Source organism: Patella vulgata, chromosome 3, assembly GCF_932274485.2.
Source record: "Patella vulgata chromosome 3, xgPatVulg1.2, whole genome shotgun sequence".
Classification (NCBI taxonomy): Eukaryota; Metazoa; Mollusca; class Gastropoda; family Patellidae; genus Patella; species Patella vulgata.
The window spans coordinates 55,626,257-55,643,908 of NC_065881.2; the positions used below are offsets into that span (position 1 = coordinate 55,626,257).

General features: G+C 38.0%; 1 protein-coding gene across 1 annotated transcript; it reads left to right on the forward strand.

The window, feature by feature from the left end:
- Nucleotides 1-13,173, forward strand: LOC126815671 (spondin-2). The gene is made up of 4 exons (XM_050541533.2): nucleotides 1-457; nucleotides 9,297-9,508; nucleotides 10,668-11,589; nucleotides 12,863-13,173. The coding sequence occupies exons 1-4, from the start codon at nucleotides 238-240 to the stop codon at nucleotides 13,105-13,107; spliced, it is 1,599 nt and encodes a 532-aa protein (XP_050397490.1). The 5' UTR covers nucleotides 1-237; the 3' UTR covers nucleotides 13,108-13,173.
- The last annotated feature ends 4,479 nt before the right edge of the window (nucleotides 13,174-17,652 follow it).

Below are 17,652 nucleotides of genomic sequence, written 5' to 3' on the forward strand. Positions count from 1 at the left end.
TACATTACACTCTGTGAGACTAAGATATTTCTCGCGAACGTGTTACAATAATATACAGCCAGTGCGAAACTACCTTTACACTATAGAAAATATATAATACGTGTTCTGCTACTGATCGTTTTATTCGTAAATAAAAGTGAGTGGGCATGAAAAATGTTCGGACGAACACAGTTCTCGTTCTAATTTCTGATCAAGGATATTTCTATATGAAGGATTGATGTGTTTAAGGTTTAAAGCATGGCATATAACAGATCCCGTTATATGCTAATCTTAACCATTATTATTTATATGTCGGCGTCATGCATGTGTCGCAGGCGCCGTTTTAAGCGTGGCGAAGAATGTAACGAGGATATAATATCTATGTATGAAGTGTCATTTTTTGGAGACTGGTCGAAGAAATCTTACCCTAAAATGTACCCAAGATACAGACCGCATGCCCAATGGTCGAAACTTGTAGGTAAGATAATTTATTTTCTCACGCAGTAACCTATTAAGAGGACATGTGCCGTCCAACTGATGGTTTTATATATATATACTAGTATACATGGTACCGAAATAAAAACCTATGTAGGTTAAATATAGCCTTCTTAAAATAACATCATGTGCATAACTTCCATTATATTTTATATGTCCGGTCCGTAAAAACTCAACACTATAAAAACAACTTAGTCGATAACTTGGACGTCCAACCTACCAATGTGTGGAGTTGCAAACCTTAAGTTGTTTATAAATATATGCAAGTATAACATAAATTGTTATAATATGAACATCCTAAATAGAGGAATCTTAAAGCACACACACTTTACTATATCTGGACTTCGGGTCCTATAATACATCAAGTTCATTTTTGTGCTAAACTTTCATAATTAATTCAAATTACTTTACCTGAGTAAAAATTGGAATCATAGAAATAATTAAATAAATCATGTTTGCGCAAATTGGAGACATTTTTTACCATACTTATCCAGCGAGAGACATCCCTGTTAAAAATTGGAGCGGCCATCAGTATTTACATTTGACGACGTCTTCTCATTTTTAAAACTGACATCTCTGACATGAAATAAAGTACACGTATTTTAACAAAAAGAGCAAATGATAATGTTTGCTTCTTTGTGCCATAGGTGACCCAATCCTAATTTTTTAATCGTCCTGAATAGCAGCTTGCATGTCGTCTAATCTGCTAATACTGTATCTAGTCACAAGCAATGTTTGCATAGAAAATTCAAAATAGCTAATGCATTATTTAAGAGCTAAATCTGCCTATTACAGAGTTTTATTTTGGCTTCAAATAATGATTAATTTATTTTTTAGACATTTATTCACACGCCAAGACTATAATCAACTCTCTAGAACATCTGATGGCGCAGATGTAAACAGATTAAATACGATCGCTATTAATGATTTAATTTAAAAATGGAGAGTCTGGGTCTCGATTAACAAGTAACGTTGCTGCGATAATGAACAATCTAAGTCAAAACGTCAAACAGTGATAAGGTCGCTCAGAATAAATTAATTTGTATGCAATTTTCAATATATTAATTTTGAATTGTTTTGGAACTACTTTTATATTATAGCAAGCACGGCGAGCTCTTTATGTAAATCTTACATAAATAAAGGCCTCTCTTATGATACAAAAGAAAAGTTTTCAGATGTTTTCAACACTTTGGATTATTTTTTTAGGTTTTAAATGGCTAGTGTGGTATCACATCTGTTCCTTACATCAATTCTATATTGATCATTAACTGATCATATATAATTGTACAATTTGTCGAATGTTTAGTGTAGTGAATCTCAACCAGTGTGCTACGGCACACCTATGTGTCGCGAGATCTTCCTAAGTGTACCGCGAAATTTTGAACGGCACACTAAGAAAATGCGAAAAACCACATGATCCCAGTTGCGTCACTGGTGTCTACTAGTTAGTTCAATGCTGTGTTTTTCTTTATTTAGTTTGAGTCATTCTATGTGTCTATAACTAGTATTTGTCTACGGTTGTATGTCGTCTATGATTTGCCATGTTTTTATTTTGCAAAATTCAAATATTTTTCATGTATAGTTAGCCAGGTGTGTCGCTATTTTTTCATGTGTTCCAAGGTGTGTCGTTGGCAAAAAAAGGTTCCGAACCACTGATATCCAGTCAATTCCTAGTAATATTTTTAGATATGATTTCTCTTATTAATGATTACCTATGTTTATAACACTTGTATTACAAAAGTAATAGAAAGTCAGTTCCTGCTTAGATCTAGTTCTTGGTCTAAATTATGTTCTAGCTTTTGCTTTGATGCTAGAATAAAATGTTAAATGAAGTTAGTCACCTTTTGTTTCTGTGAACTCAGACTATGGGTATATTTTCCCAACTTGAGTAAATACTTAAAGTTCAGCAAAGCGATTGTCTGAGTATTTACATTCTTTATGGCTGCGGGCCAATATGACATAACATATGCTAATGTAATAGTTTAGAAAGGTCCGATTTCAAAGTACAAACCCCGCATCATGGTTTGACATGTGTTGGTGGTATATGTAATTATATGTATACGTCGAATAAAATTGAGTGGTTTTCATAGACTTGATAACTGGACTCATTTGATGTGGGCTCGAGTGTTTTCTTCTTGAGTCAACGTAGTAGTAGTTGACTCCTTTCGATTCACTTTGCGTAATGTCATGTTTTTGTGTGCGTGCTTTGTTATAAATTTTTCCTACAGGGGTTTTAGTCTAGGTATCCGTATTGAGAATTTCCTCGTTGTTTCCTGATAATGTTTATACACTTGCTCTGTACTTCCCGTTAATACTGTTACATTAATGTGTATTCCAATTTTGATTGGGACATGGATTTGGCGTGAGCGGGGGTGGATAGCCGGATTGTTAGCACGTGCGCGCTGTATCATAAGGTTGTACGTGACAAGGAGTAGGTTCGCCTGTCCATTCCAACCTCGTGGGTTTTTTCCGGGTTCTCTGGTTTTCCTTCCACTGCTAAAGACACCTACGCGCAAGCGAATTATTTAAATAAAATTGAACAATATGTTAGTCCCGAAATGACCTAGTTTGTGTCAAGTGGACATTAAACCCCATTTCTCTCTGTCTCTCTGGTTTTGGCTTCATAGCTATACGACGCGGGGTACGTGGGTCATTCCCCAGAATTTTTTGAACATTACATTCAGCAGATAAAAACTTGAACCGATGATTTCGTTGCCAAAACCCGACGAAAAACAAATAAAATTAGGGTTAACGTCCTGCTTTTCTGCACCAACTAGACTAATGCAGTGGGTGGGGGGAGATTTGCCCGGACAGCGTCGTTTCCGCCGATATTTCTTCGAGATTCCGTGTTCTATCCCGGGGTTGGCCGACAAAGTTCCTCGGGATTTTCCAGCGTGTTTTCCAATTGGGAATGTCCTCACTGACAGAACCGACAAGAGCGTTTCTGCTCTCAGTATCTCCCAAAGTATTATAAAAATATATGTTATTGATATGCACATTTTACACATCGTATCCAAAATTAAAGAGATTTCATGAAAAATTATAAAAATTATGGATGATTGAAAATTTGACTAAAACGGTCTTGCTAATGACTAACAAGAGCAGTTGTTTTTTTTGGTTTTTTTGGCGGGGGGGGGGGTGTCATTTCACTTGTCCTTTTTTTTTTATTAAATCATTTAAATTTTGAATATTGCCATGATGTTCTATAACATATATTTCCTTGTCTTTCACTTTTTGCAATGCTGTGGGCTCTACTGACAAAAACGTTATTGTGGATGATCGGTAGAATCGCTCCTAACCAACGTATAATAACACCCCTCGGTGTAACTAATTTTACACAAATCTAACACGAACTAATAAAAGTTAAAGAATCCAAAGTTGTAAGCTATATGAACTTGCCATTGGACAACACATGACTCACACTGCCTAACTTAAAGGACAATATTGGTGCCAGTCATTATCACATATGTGTTAGAGCTGGTTAAACACATTCCAAATATAACAACTTTTGGTCTTGGAAGGAATTATTAGTGAGTAGAAATTCGGCCGTGTATCTGTTATCACTCGTCGCTTCAGTCAGTTATATAGAGCGGTGACTCGTGTTTTCCTTTGGCGTTCGTCACTTCCGATACGGGAAACCTGTATTACTCAGCTATCGTAGCAATGATCTCTGTGTTAAAAGTATATTTGGAATGTGTTTAACCAGCTCTAACACATATGTGATAATGACTGGCACCAATATTGTCCTTTAATTAAAACAGCGTGGTAACGAGAATTTACAAAAGGATAGTTAAGAGTCGCCAAAGGTAATTTGCCAGTTAAAGGAACTGAGGGATAAGGACAACAAAACTTAAAGGGACTATCCCGATTTGAAAAGAGTCTCAAAAATAAAACTCTAAGTACGTATGGAATTTAAATATAGAGGAATGGTGTATTTACCTTTTCTCAAAATTTCAGCTCAAAATATTGAGTCGTTTGGACGTGAACGTCTAAACTGCTTATCCAGACACGTAACCCTTTTAAGATTTCGGGTCAAATGTTTCGTTGAGTGACCTGCCAATCGATTCCCGTTCCTCTAGAGGTCTCTACAATGAATGACCCATATGCTGTACTTGATAACGAAAGGTAAATTTCACCTACACATTATTTTTATAAAATAAATTTCTGGTTTTATCCAAACATCGCATGATACAGCTTGGGACCCCGGTCTCCATTTCCAGATAAAGACTGATGGGTTTAAGTTGTTTGAAAATGTATCACATAATTATGTTGAGTTAGTTCTCGGTCCTAGGGTAGAGGATTTTAAGGGATTTTAACACAAAATTAAACAGTTTTATTCTCCAAAATATTATCGGGATGGGCCCTTTAAAGGAGTTAAATCGCTAATATTTTGGATTTAGAAATTGACACAAATGGGTCGCAACGCATATAATAATGTAATATGTATATAAACTGATTTACGTTCAATCGTTTCTGTTTTACTGTAATTTCTAATCAGTTAGGTTCGGCGAAATACGCCATAAGTCTCAATCGAATGGCAATCTCTAGCGTCTGGTTATCCCACTCTATACCGATAGTATTTATTGCACATGCTCTCCAGATAAGAATATGAGGCCACCGTTTGACATGACTTGTGGAATATATCTAGCCTCGTTCTCCGAGTCCCTTGTTACAAATGGCACTGAAATGCACTATGGTACACGATTCGTGTACAAATGGTAAAATGTTTATTTTGTCTTAATTATTGGATATCAGAAGCACATCTTTTCCCGGTAAGATCACAACATCAATGTTGATTTAAATTGACAAATAATTCGTGTTTTCAATGTCGAAGATTTTGGATGATGTTGGGTTAGAGCCTTAGCTACTTTAAGAAGAATTGGCTTATATGCCTCATATGCAATAATTTGTATCCATTTATGGATTGGGTTGACATTAAATGATAAAAGGGGTTAATATTTATGCTATTTATTACTTATTCCACCTTGAATACCAACAAAAACCGATTGAAATACGGCACTGTGTAATCTAACTTAAACGTCTTTATAGCGAAGTGTAAAACAAACAATAATAATGCACAATGTCAAGAATTTAATCCAAATGTCAAGACAAATTCAAAGATAGTATCGACATGAGCATGTCTCATGACCACGCCCGTCTAAATATTTTCAAGGATTTCTAATAATAACTTTAGCAACTACCTATATTGCAAAACAGCAAACTTTTTGAAATGTAATTATTATTTAACTAGATCAGCCTATTTATTTTCAACTGTTTCTAATAATACCTTCTGGAGTAACAACACTTTAATATTAAACTGTGGTTTCAGCAGTATTTTCACGTTTTAACTGTCTAGTCAGCTTGAACGGCGATACCGTTCTGTTGGTTTTAACAGATTTAAAACTAGATCCTCTGAAATTAAACACTTTTTAGAAGAAAATGTTATCATTTATTTTATAATAATTAAAAAGTTACTTTCCTACACTTCTATAATTGTAACCTTGGCCCTTGGCGACGAAACTATTAGGCTATGTGTTCAGCAAGCTATGTTTACTATCAGCTCACAGATATCTTCAAATCTCGGGTTCTCTGAAAGTACAGGAATACTCTGGTATGCATGGCATACAGGAGTTTAACACGTGCTGTTTTTCTTAAAACAAGTCTTTAACCTCTACCAATATTTATTATTTCTCTCTGAAATTCATGTGTTTATACATATCAGACATCGCTTTTTTCAGTAAAGTGTGGCGGAGGCAGCGGAAAATTTTTGGTTTGGTAAATTTACCTTCCTGCAGGCTGCGGCACCTTGTTCACCTCTTGATTTCTATGTTTTTGAAGATTTTACTACAGGGCCGTAACTAGCTCAGAGCAACGAGGGTGGGGGGGGGGGGGGCGGGAAGTGTTCTCAGGGGTGCTGTAAAATTGACGGACCATGTATATCTATGGTCGACAATTTTTTCACAGGAGTTGGGTGGAGGGGGGGGGGGCGAAACTTTTTGCAGGGTGCCCCCCCCCCTCCTCAATTACGGGCCTGCTCTACTATCCTTTGGTATATTCATGTCACGGTATATTTTAACGTTCGCCAAAGCATTGTTGCCATCGTAATTTCTGGCATGGTTTGGCCACCTAGCTTTTGTAGGTTTGCTTACATTATTAGTCATCTCACCTTCTATTTATTGGTGCCCTTCATCTTTTCGGGGTAATTTTGATCCTTCCCTCTGTTCTCTTTTTTAACATTTAAAACAATAAACAACTTCATTGCGTTTTAAATGACACAGAACTTGATATTTAAATGTGCAGCTAATTATATACTCACCGTGTAAAAACCTTAAGATATACGTTATGTAGTCATTATCCCACAACCATTTTAATATGGAAAAGGGACGCATTATTTACAAAATGTGCTATTTTTTCGCTAGTATGACCAACTGTGGTAAGTGAGGCGAGGTACAATATCCGGCAGAAAAGAAGGGAACCTAAGCTAAGAGTGTCATTGTCTGACTATTTTCTTTTATATCATCTGTATAAACTAGGAATAATAATGGACCTAATGTTGAAACTTGCAAATAACAACCAAGACATGTTGCAAAGAAGAACTTGCCTTTAGATATTAAAGAAAGTAACTTTTGTCTTTACTACTTTCGCACTGACAATATAGTTGTACATCTCTCAGAGTTGACAAAGTGTCGAAAATTGGGGACAGGAAATCTCATTGGTAAGGTGTGATTAATCATGAAATTTTAATGGTAGTAGCCTAAATAATTTTTGGCATAATTTTACACAGAGAATTAGGAGTGAAACGGGCGGTAATTACAGTTGACCCCTTGTATCAATCGGTGCCACATTCTCAGATTTCTAATAAGAAGGGAAATACCATTGACAAACAGGATACGAAAACAACTGGAAGGATAAAATGCCGGTTTGGTTGTTATCTTGACAAAGAGTTAATTATGATGCCTTTGCCGCTTTATGTTTTAAGAAGAAAATGACAAGTTTCCTCGAAATTTATATCACTTCACTATTATTAATTCTATGTGTATTGTATGATAATGCCGATAATTAATAAGCTGGAGAAATAAACTTTTATTCGTAAAGTTAGATATTGTCATGAACGTCGTATTGGGAATTTCAAGATCACAATAGCTAATCTTAATCGACAACTTATAACTTACATTACTTAATAACACCACTTTTATTCGTCCAAAAAATTTTGATTATTTTCCACCATTCTAAAATAATATACACTTTTAGATTTTCTATTTTCTAGTTGTCTGTGTTTTCAAAAGTTTATGCGAGAGAGAGAGAAATGGGGTTTAACGTCTACTCGACACAAACTATATATAGGCCATTTCTGGACTAAAATATAGTTAAATTTTATTTAAATATTTCGCTTGCGCGTAGGGATCTTTAGCAGTGGGAGGAAACCGGAGGACCCGAAGAAAACCCTCGGGGTTGGGCAGACGACCCTACTCCTATATTCCTGGCCCGAAAAAATCCTCTCTGGTCATTGCTGGATTGGCTTCTGATACTTGAGCTTTTGAGGAAGTGTGTCTTTTCTTCCCGTTCAATTAAATCTATCCCAAGTACAGCAACATGACCGCCCTTTAATCTGGGGTCTTCCCTATAACTTTGGAGAGTGATTTAAGGTATTAAAAACGGTGAAAGTATTGTTCGTCTCCAATCAGTATTGTTTACATTGTATTCGTTTAGATAGTCTCGTTTGTCATGCAATTAGTTTTTCTCCGATATTCTGCTATGCACTGGTTAATTGGGAATAATAAAATCGTGAGTCATGACGTAACATTATATAAACATATTTGGTCCAACACGCCAGTTGACTCAGTGACAAACCTTGTGATACAGCGCACACGCACTAACCATTCGGCCACAATTATAATATATAAATTGGTAATATGGTTTTGTAAATTGGTTACGTGAGATTTGAATATCTCATAGAGAATTATAATTTTCCCAACTGAAGTTAATTGCTACAGCTATTATTTATTCCGTTGTATTAAAATTATTTAAAAACGAAGTAGGACAATCCTGAATAAATTTATAATATCGTAAAAATTATACTTGACTTTGAAATAACGTCTGCGGTGAAATCTTTAAGCACAATACAACACTAATTTGCAGTGCTGTTGGTCTGCTGATATGAATGGTGGAAATTGTCCACTAGAGGCTTTGTATTTTTATCCACCATCTTCACCATCCACCACAATAGGATAACATATACACGGCTATTTTATGAAGTTAGCATTTGATTGTATTAAGACGTAAGATAGACACTTTCTGTGGACCGGGATTTGGGTTAATACCAGCGCATAACAAGAGAAATGATCAAGGTAGACAGCTAAAGATCACATTCAAAAGCTTAACCTACCTCTCAACCATCTAAGTGACACAATTGTTGACAAATATTTTGAAAAAATTCTCTATTCGCAGTTATTCCAGAGACAAGAGCATTCAAAAGTTGATTAGCAACACACATTAATGTTAAATATAATATATGTAGATGGTCTCAGGTAGCTTTTCGGTGGTGTGGCCTCTCTATGAAGCCCTCGTCAGAGAGGCAAATAAACCTTTGGTACCCCCTACAGTCATAATTTCGAACTATTTTTGTCAAGTAGCATAAAAAGTGATAAAATTAAGTATATTTCATAATTGTAGAGAATAAATGTTATAACAACAATACTTTGTCACTTAAATTTTAATTCTGAAAGGTGAGAGCACCATTATTAGTTAACAGGTGTTATAAGTTAACAGGTGTTATAAGTTAACAGGTAACTGTTAATATATTTTTGTTGTTTTCTTTACAGGAAGAACACACGATTCCACATACATTTTGTGGCGAGAGGGGAAACTTGCTTCGCCGACGTTGCAAAAGTTTGTTGAAGAAGGAAGTTCTAAATTACTAGACAAAGATGCCCAAGGTTTTAATGGAACTTATGATTCGTTCTCAGCTGAAGCTATAAGAAATGGCGTCGGAAGAAGTACAGTGCGTGTCGTTGCAAACGGCAAATATGCAAAGGTTTGTTTAGGTTAATTTAATTTAATTTAAAATGGGTCGCAACGCATAAAATTATTAAATATGAATGTATATAAACTGATTCACATTCAATCGTTTTCATTTTTTCTCTACTTTCAAATCAGCCATGTTCGGCGAAATACGTCAGAAGTCTCAATCTAGCGTCTGGTTATTCCAGTCTACACGGTCAGCATTTATTGCGCATGCTCTCCAGATAAGAATATGGCATCACCATTTGACATGACTTGTGGAATATGTCTAGCCTCGTTCTTCGAGTTCCTTGTTACACATTGCGCTGAAACGCATTATGGTACACGATTCGTGTACCGGTGGTAAAATGTACTTTTTGTCTTAAATATTGGATATCAGAAGCCCACACTTTTTCCGGTAAGATCACAACATCAATGTTGATTTAAATTGACAAATAATTCGTATTTTCCATATCGAAGACTTTGGATGGTACTGAGTTAGAGACTTAGCTACTTTAACTAAAATGAGTTTTCCGTAAATGTTATTGCGCAAGTCTTAAGTATTATACATGTAGTATGCAAAACCTAAACCGTGAACGATTTCATTTTCCAATTATAATTCTATTATATATGGTCTCATTCTCTGATGCTTGTGCCCGAAAAACGGAAATACATTGCCTGAAAAATGCCGTAAAGTGTGTACAAATAACAACAATACAACTTAAAGAAACAGCAAAAAACAAGTTTAAAATCAATGTTTGATGACCAGATATTTTCTGACTGAATTGTGCCAGACGAATATTTGCTGGTCTTTAGAATTCTTTATTTAGAAAAAAAAATGTGTGGATAACTGCTTAAATTTTAAAACAAATACACATGATAAAATATTCTGACAATATTTCTTTCTAGCTGCGATGGATTTAGCGCTTCCGGTTCACCTTGCCAAAAGCGGAGACAAACAACGAATATTGCATCACTGTACAACTAGTTCTACATTATGTATCTATATTCTGATTTAGGGGATTTATATAATCAAAGAGGATATACTCGTTCGGAGAAGCTCTCTTTACTTCACACAGTCTGGCAATAGCGGTGTGAGTTTGGAGCCGCGGTCTGGAATATATAAGTAGCTAAATCCATGCATAATATTCTTCAGTGGTACTATCATTGTCTTTCTATTTTATATATTTCAGCTATCCTTCATAGTTAAAATGGTTCCAAGTCCCGATTGGTTTGCTGGAGTTGACAGTGTGGACCTTTGTCGAGCAGGACGATGGCGTCGTAGAATACACATGACGATGAGGCCGATGGATGGCGGTACAGATCAGGGCTTAACGTATACCTCTCCGAACTGGCCCTCCCACCCACAGGAACCCGTTCATCAGATACTTACAACCAAGCCACGTCATCCAGCCAGTCCATTTTACAATCCCGATCAAGATAAATTACCAAGAATAGCTCATGTTCTGATCGAACGAATCGGTGAGTTTGTGCGACGTGGTAAGCGAAAATCCTCAAAATTCCAGGATTCTATAAACATTTTTGTTGCCAGTGAAAATCCTAAAGATCCAACAACAACATTAGAAACAGCAAAGGTTATAACCACGGGGCTTCCGCTTAAAACTAAAAATTATAGAGAAGAGACAGAACAATCAAATAACAAAAACGATCACTCAAACATTTTATATCAGAACAAGAGTTTGTCTTCTTCACAATCTGTAAATAATGATAAGAGCGTGGGACAAGTAAGCGAGACACACACCCCACCATTGCTAACCCAAAGTGATGACAGTTCAGCAATCCAAGATAGTTCCTTAGGCTACCTAAGATCCAAAAGGCTAGAACACGGCAATATTTTTAGAAGTAATATATTGATGAAAACGACACAGGAGCTGCAACCGTCTACGGACAGAACTACATCATTGGTTAAAAGCAGAAAAGACCAAATACCCGTAATGTCATCCTCATCTTCACATATTGCCAATTCCCCAAAGTGGAGATCAGCAACACAAAACTTTGTGGAACCCACAGAGCCCACGGTACCTGCAATATCCGTATTCCGTAACAATGAAGGGATTCGGTATGGTGAAGACACGACAAAGTACCATGGGCCAGGTAAAATGTTGTAAAATATCTTATATATAAATGATCATATAAATGATCACAACCCAATGGTATTGGTTTTAGCAGTTTCTCCAGTGTCCATTGCCTGAACATTTAATTAATGTTTTTGTTTTAAATGTATAAGATACGTCTTTCCAATCTGTGTTGGGATTAGTGTTAGGTTACCTAAACCTACCCGTTACGGTATATATCGCGTCATGTGAATTTCTGACCTGTCTGAATCTACGAGGTCAACGTTCTCTCCTGTTAAATAAACTTTTCGGACTGTTTTCCTCCAAATCGGAGGCCTACTGCCTGATTATAATCGGATTGATTTCTAGAATCACATTTGGGACTCCTTCGTAGATGTTTACCGGGTGTGGAAATAAAAATTAGAATTTCTGAATGTTCAGATGAAACCATACAGAGGTGTGGGGATTTTCATAGTAAAATGATATGTTTTCGAGAATCATCATTTTTGGGGAAGTAAAATTACTAGTGTCTAGTGAAGTCAGCATGCTGATTGATTGGTTGGTTTTAAATTCAGATGGGCATATAGTAGGATTCGGTTACAAAACCATGCAAAAAAGGCTATAGACTATTGCTGTACTTGCTAACTGAACCAGCAGGGATACGCGTTTGCAGCTGTCAAATTTTCATAAATCTTATGAAAAAAAATTTGGGCGGCACAGTCATATAAATAAGGATATATTGGACCGCTTTCTAGTTACTGTACTCATGGACCGGAATGGCAGGAACACTAGTTGGAAGCCGCCTAATTTTTCAAATTTTCTGGAGAAGGTTAAACTTTCCCAATCAAAGCGTCTATCGAGCATTTCTATTCCGCCCCTCCCCAAACTCATCAGGCTCCTACACCCATTGTCACCTGTCATCATAATTATTGTCATCTTAAAGCCAGATTCTCACTGAGAAACCGCACCCCATTTGAAAATGCCAGCAAAGAAATCGTCCTGAATATCATTGCCGGGTAATAATGACTGCATTTTTGCTAACGTGTTTCGGTACAAAACTTCTATTGTCCCTTTCAAACGGAACATTTCTGCTTAAACAACAGACAGTTCTTAAAATTATATAAAAACGTTCTTATCCAAATCGTAATGTGTTCCATGGTGCAGGAACAAAATAATATGTTAAAAGGTCAGACCCTGCAGATATGTTATGATTTAAAATAATCATTCAATTCATATTTCGATTACATCATTATGTCACAACTCCGCGATGCTTTTTCATTTCATATACGTTTTGTTTCGCTTTATATTTCCAGAATCCTTAGATTGTTTGGTAACAGAATGGGGTGCATGGGGGCCGTGTAGTATGACATGCGGGTTTGGAAGGAGAATGCGTAAGAGGCAGATTTTACAACAGCCTGAGAAGGGGGGTAGTGCTTGTCCACGTGTATCGATAGAATCCTTATGTGGAAGCATGCGTACTTGTGGATGGAAACATTTTAGCATGTTTGCACAGCAATCACGGAGAAGAAGAGATCATCGAATGAATAGTTTACCGTAATAACGAGTAAATGCCAATGTGTAGACCAAATATAGTGAATGAGCAAAATAAATATTTCATATTTTTCTTTAATTTCTAACGATACCTGGTTACTAAGTACTATTTTTCGCAGTAATTTCACAATCTGCTAAGATTGTGGAATTGCATAACATCAGCCATAAATAGCTAAAGGGATGTGATTTTTATTGTTGGTTTGTGTATATAATGTGATAAAATTGCAACATTCTTGGTATGTAATTCAAATAAATGTCTGAGCAGCATGCTTACAGACTTTGATTGCAATCAACCAAACAGTTTATGGAAAAGAGTCGAAAATGTCTAAATGCAGGAGACCCGCACCACAGATAACAATGAACGCCAAACCCAGAAGATGAACATGTGGACAGAAAACAACGAAAAAAAAGCCCCTATGGACTAATGGTCTGTTTATACTGAGCTAGAACACGACTGAGAACACGCCGATCGCATTTGATTAATTAAGTACTATTTGAATGAAGCCGTTCATCTAACCGCGAACGCTGTCTAATATTTGTGAACGGTTAACGCGAACGATTTTAATTAGCCAAAAGATCAAAAGGCAAGTAATGAACAAATTATCTATGCTCCAGTTTCATCTGCGAATTTCCTGTCGTGTCACGACGCTTTCAGTACAAACGATGATTTGCTCGGAAAGTCGCAGCGGTCGCGTTTGCGCCCAGTATCAATGGGCCTTAAGTACGAGAAATTAGAAAGCTAAGAGACACAAACGTCTAAATCACTAGCCACAATCAGAACGAGATAACTTTGTCAAAATGACATAGATGGACAAGAATATGGACCCGTTAGCAACAATAACGGCAATTTGAGAATAAATATAGATTGGTGACCAATATTGAAATTGCCAATATTATATTATGTAAGTGTATCATTTAACAAAATATGATTGGTTATATATCTAAGTTTAGAAATTGGAAGTTTAGAAATTGCTTTTAATAAACGCATTATAATAAAGAGATTTTATCCTTGAAAGAAATCGTTCTTTTCGTTACATATACATGAAGCTAATTCTCGTGCGTCTGAATAGAATATGTTGTACAGAAAAACATTCAGTTATGAATGATATTGGTATTTTCATTCCACGTGTTTTCACTACAATGGTTACATGATCTATAGGAACGCCTGCCTTTCAGAGTCTGCCCTGCAGGGTAACCCCATCTTCAATAGAAGGCTTGATCTCGCCTTAACTACGTACTCATCTAGATGTTGTAAAACTCGCGGCCGTTGATTCAGGAACATGGGGTCACCCTTGAGCATTTTGAGAAATTCAAATAATTCCCTATAACTCCCTTTATATTTTGTCTAGGATGATAATTTTGGTGTCTAACCGTATGTTTTTGGGGCCAAGGAATACATTGAAATCATTAGATGATATAGTAAAATCCAAAATACCAGACAATATGGACGTTTAACTCGATAGCTGCGGTTGAGGTCCATTATTTCATCAAACCAAACTATATCTAGATACAAACTATATATACTAAACGATTTCAAAATCAGAGAGGCACTTTAATCAAATCATTCTAGAAAACGACTTAATAAATGGATCAAAGCAGTTTTTTCTGAACAGTATGTTGACACATTAGTGATTAATTCATCACAATTCCAAGACATTACGAGAAGGTTTAGAGCCTGTACACAGTCTATACATCAATTTCTGGTGTGTCCACCGCGAGTGTCAATAACAGCAGCGCAGCGTCTGTACATGGAGTGGACCAGGCGATTGATGAACGCCATTGGCACCTGGAACCACACTCTCAGAAAAGCCTGGCGCATTCCATCGGCTGTGTATGGTCTCGGTACGACGTTATTAAGTCTCCTCTGAACTTCATCCCAAAGATGTTCAGTCGGGTTTAAGTCCGGACTAAGGGCTGGCCAGTGCATAACGTTTACACCGCCGTTCTGCTGTAGAAAGTCCCGGGTAACTCTGGCGGTGTGGGCACGGGCGTTGTCATGCTAGACAATGTTGCAAAATGTGGTATGACGTGGAGTCTGAGAGCTTGATCGATTTAGCGCACTGCTGTGATGCCGCCTCCTCTCCCTGGACTAAGATTTTGGAACACCACATGGCCCACTCACTGGTTCGGGCCGATTCCACCCCAAACCATTATGCTTGGACCTCCCCATGAGTCTCGTTCAATGACACATTGGTCAGAATAACGCTGGCCACGTCGACGCCATATTCTGGTCCTGCCATCTGCAGTTGATACGTAATACCGACCCTCATCTGTGAACAGAACAGTTCTCCATTGCCTGTGTCACCAGTTCTGGTTTCGTGGGCCAACTGTAGACGTTCGCGTCGATGGCGAGGGGTGAAGGTCGGCCCACGGTAAGGTCTACGGTAATGGATATTCTCTCTGGTGAGACGTCGGCGCACTGTATCGGTACTGATGGGTCTTCCGTGTGTTCCCACTGTTTGAGGTGCTGTCTCAGATGTCCGTGTGAAGGGATTCTGCACGTGCTCTCGCACAACATGGCGGTCTTGTCGCGTTGTTGTAACCCTTGGTGTACCAGTTCGGTACGATCATCCGGTGGTGTTGGTGGCCTGAAAGCGTTGCTGAAGTCTGTAGATGGTCTGAACATTGACCTGGAATTGATTGGCAACGGCTTGGGCAGTGTAGCCAGCGTCGAGTATTCCAAGCGCCTGGTTCCTCTGAGCTGAGCTGTCGTGAATCGTGGCATGCTGCTGACGTTGTACTGTGAACAGCACGTGTAGCATGAGCTACATGAAAATCATGGAGAACACATTACCATCTCAGAAGTCAGGTTGCGTTTTTGAGAACATTTCCTGGGTTCAATTCTATGTTTGGGAAGGAGCCTTATATTGCTCTGGTAAAGTTGGGGATGTGGTCACAAATATACAATAAAAACATTTGGCAAGTTTTATACAATGCGTCTATTCAGAGTAACATACAAACCTGACGTTTCTTTTGTTGCTTAGTATATTTCTGAACATAGGAGCATTTCAGTGATACGATAACACCACATACATGCCTATCAGAAGATCCATGGCCACATGGAATGGCCCTGAAAAAAAGGGGACAAAATACGAAAACAAACCCCACAAAACTAGGAAATATTCAGCTTAATCCTTTAGTCGAGTGTCTGGTTGCAACCTGCGACAGCATAGGCGCAGAACACTGTACGTTCTAAGCCATCCCCAGTGCAGCTATAAGCAAGTGTACTACTTGGGGTGTCACTCAGATTGCATTCGCCTCTGATGGGCCACATGCCAGACCGTTCTCAATTTAGTATCCTTCACCCAGCAATACAGTTACGGATCAAGTTCGATGGATTACCATGTTCCAGTGAACACCACACAATAGCTCGGTAATGAGCTCTTTTTACATTCCCTGCAAATGCATCATTCATTGAGCAAGACTAGCCTACATGATCCGAGTAGGGGTGATGACGATACATTTCCAGTTTTGGATGTCCATAGTTTCGAATAGATATACATGTGTTTTTTTAATAAAATAAATAATTCATGGATTTTCTTCACAAAAATGGATAAATATTATCGAATAGACCTAGGTAGGCAGTAATAATTGGTACAAACATTCACGTTTATAGAATTTATATCGGAGGCAACTCCGTTGCCAGCCGGGGGCAAGCAGTGCCGAGAATAGTCCTAAAATACCTACTGTTTGTAATAGACAGCAGTCACGGATCATCATGTGGAGTATTGATTTTGGGAGTTATTTATATATTACATTTTATTGGTTACGCTCTGACATATATTTCGTACTGACTTGCCCAATGGCCCACTGTTGTGTGGGCCCGTCTTGTCACTATGTTCATTTTTCAGAGAACGATTTTCTGGGCTGGAAAACACGGTTGCGTTCGTCCAATTTTCTAAATGTTGCGAGGGAGAACAGAGGTACCCACCTTCGTCTTGGGGGAGAGACCCCCCCCCCCCTAAAAAGATCACTGCCCCTCCACAGCAAGTAGGCTGGCTACGCGCCTGATCGGAGGTCACCCCCTTTATGCGGCAGTTTATTTTACTATAGGCCCTACTAATACTAAGAGAGATTTGATTGGACGCTGAGAACGGTCACGCTCCGTAAAAAGCTCAAGTTTTTAGTGTAGCTTGGGGGGGGGGGGGGGGTGAATGGCCGAATGGTTAGCACACGGGCGCTGTATCATACGGTCTGTCATTGAGTTAACTGGCGGGGTTTCGATTCCCTGGTTGTACTTGTCAAGGAGTGGGGTCGCCTGTCCAACCTCGTGGGTTTTCTCCGGGTGCTCCGGTTTCCTCCCACTGCTAAAGACCCCTACGCGCAATCAAATTATTGAAACAAGAATGAACCGTGTGTTAGTCCCGAAATGACCTAGTTTGTGTCGAGTGGACATTAAACCTCATCTCTCTCTCTCTCTCTCTCGGTGTAGCAATGGCTAGAGAGGGATTTCTCGGGCCATTGTTTCAGGAATATGCAGCAAGAGTGTTTCTAATAACCCGGGAATAGAACAGAAAATCAATTTATAAGTGGACGTAGATCTAATGATAAC

Coding starts and splice junctions, on each gene's coding strand:
- LOC126815671 (XM_050541533.2), top strand. CDS start 238: ATGGCATATAACAGATCCCGTTATATGCTAATCTTAACCATTATTATT. Junction 458..9,296: donor CCAATGGTCGAAACTTGTAG/GTAAGATAATTT, acceptor TTTTCTTTACAG/GAAGAACACACGATTCCACA. Junction 11,590..12,862: donor GACAAAGTACCATGGGCCAG/GTAAAATGTTGT, acceptor TTATATTTCCAG/AATCCTTAGATTGTTTGGTA.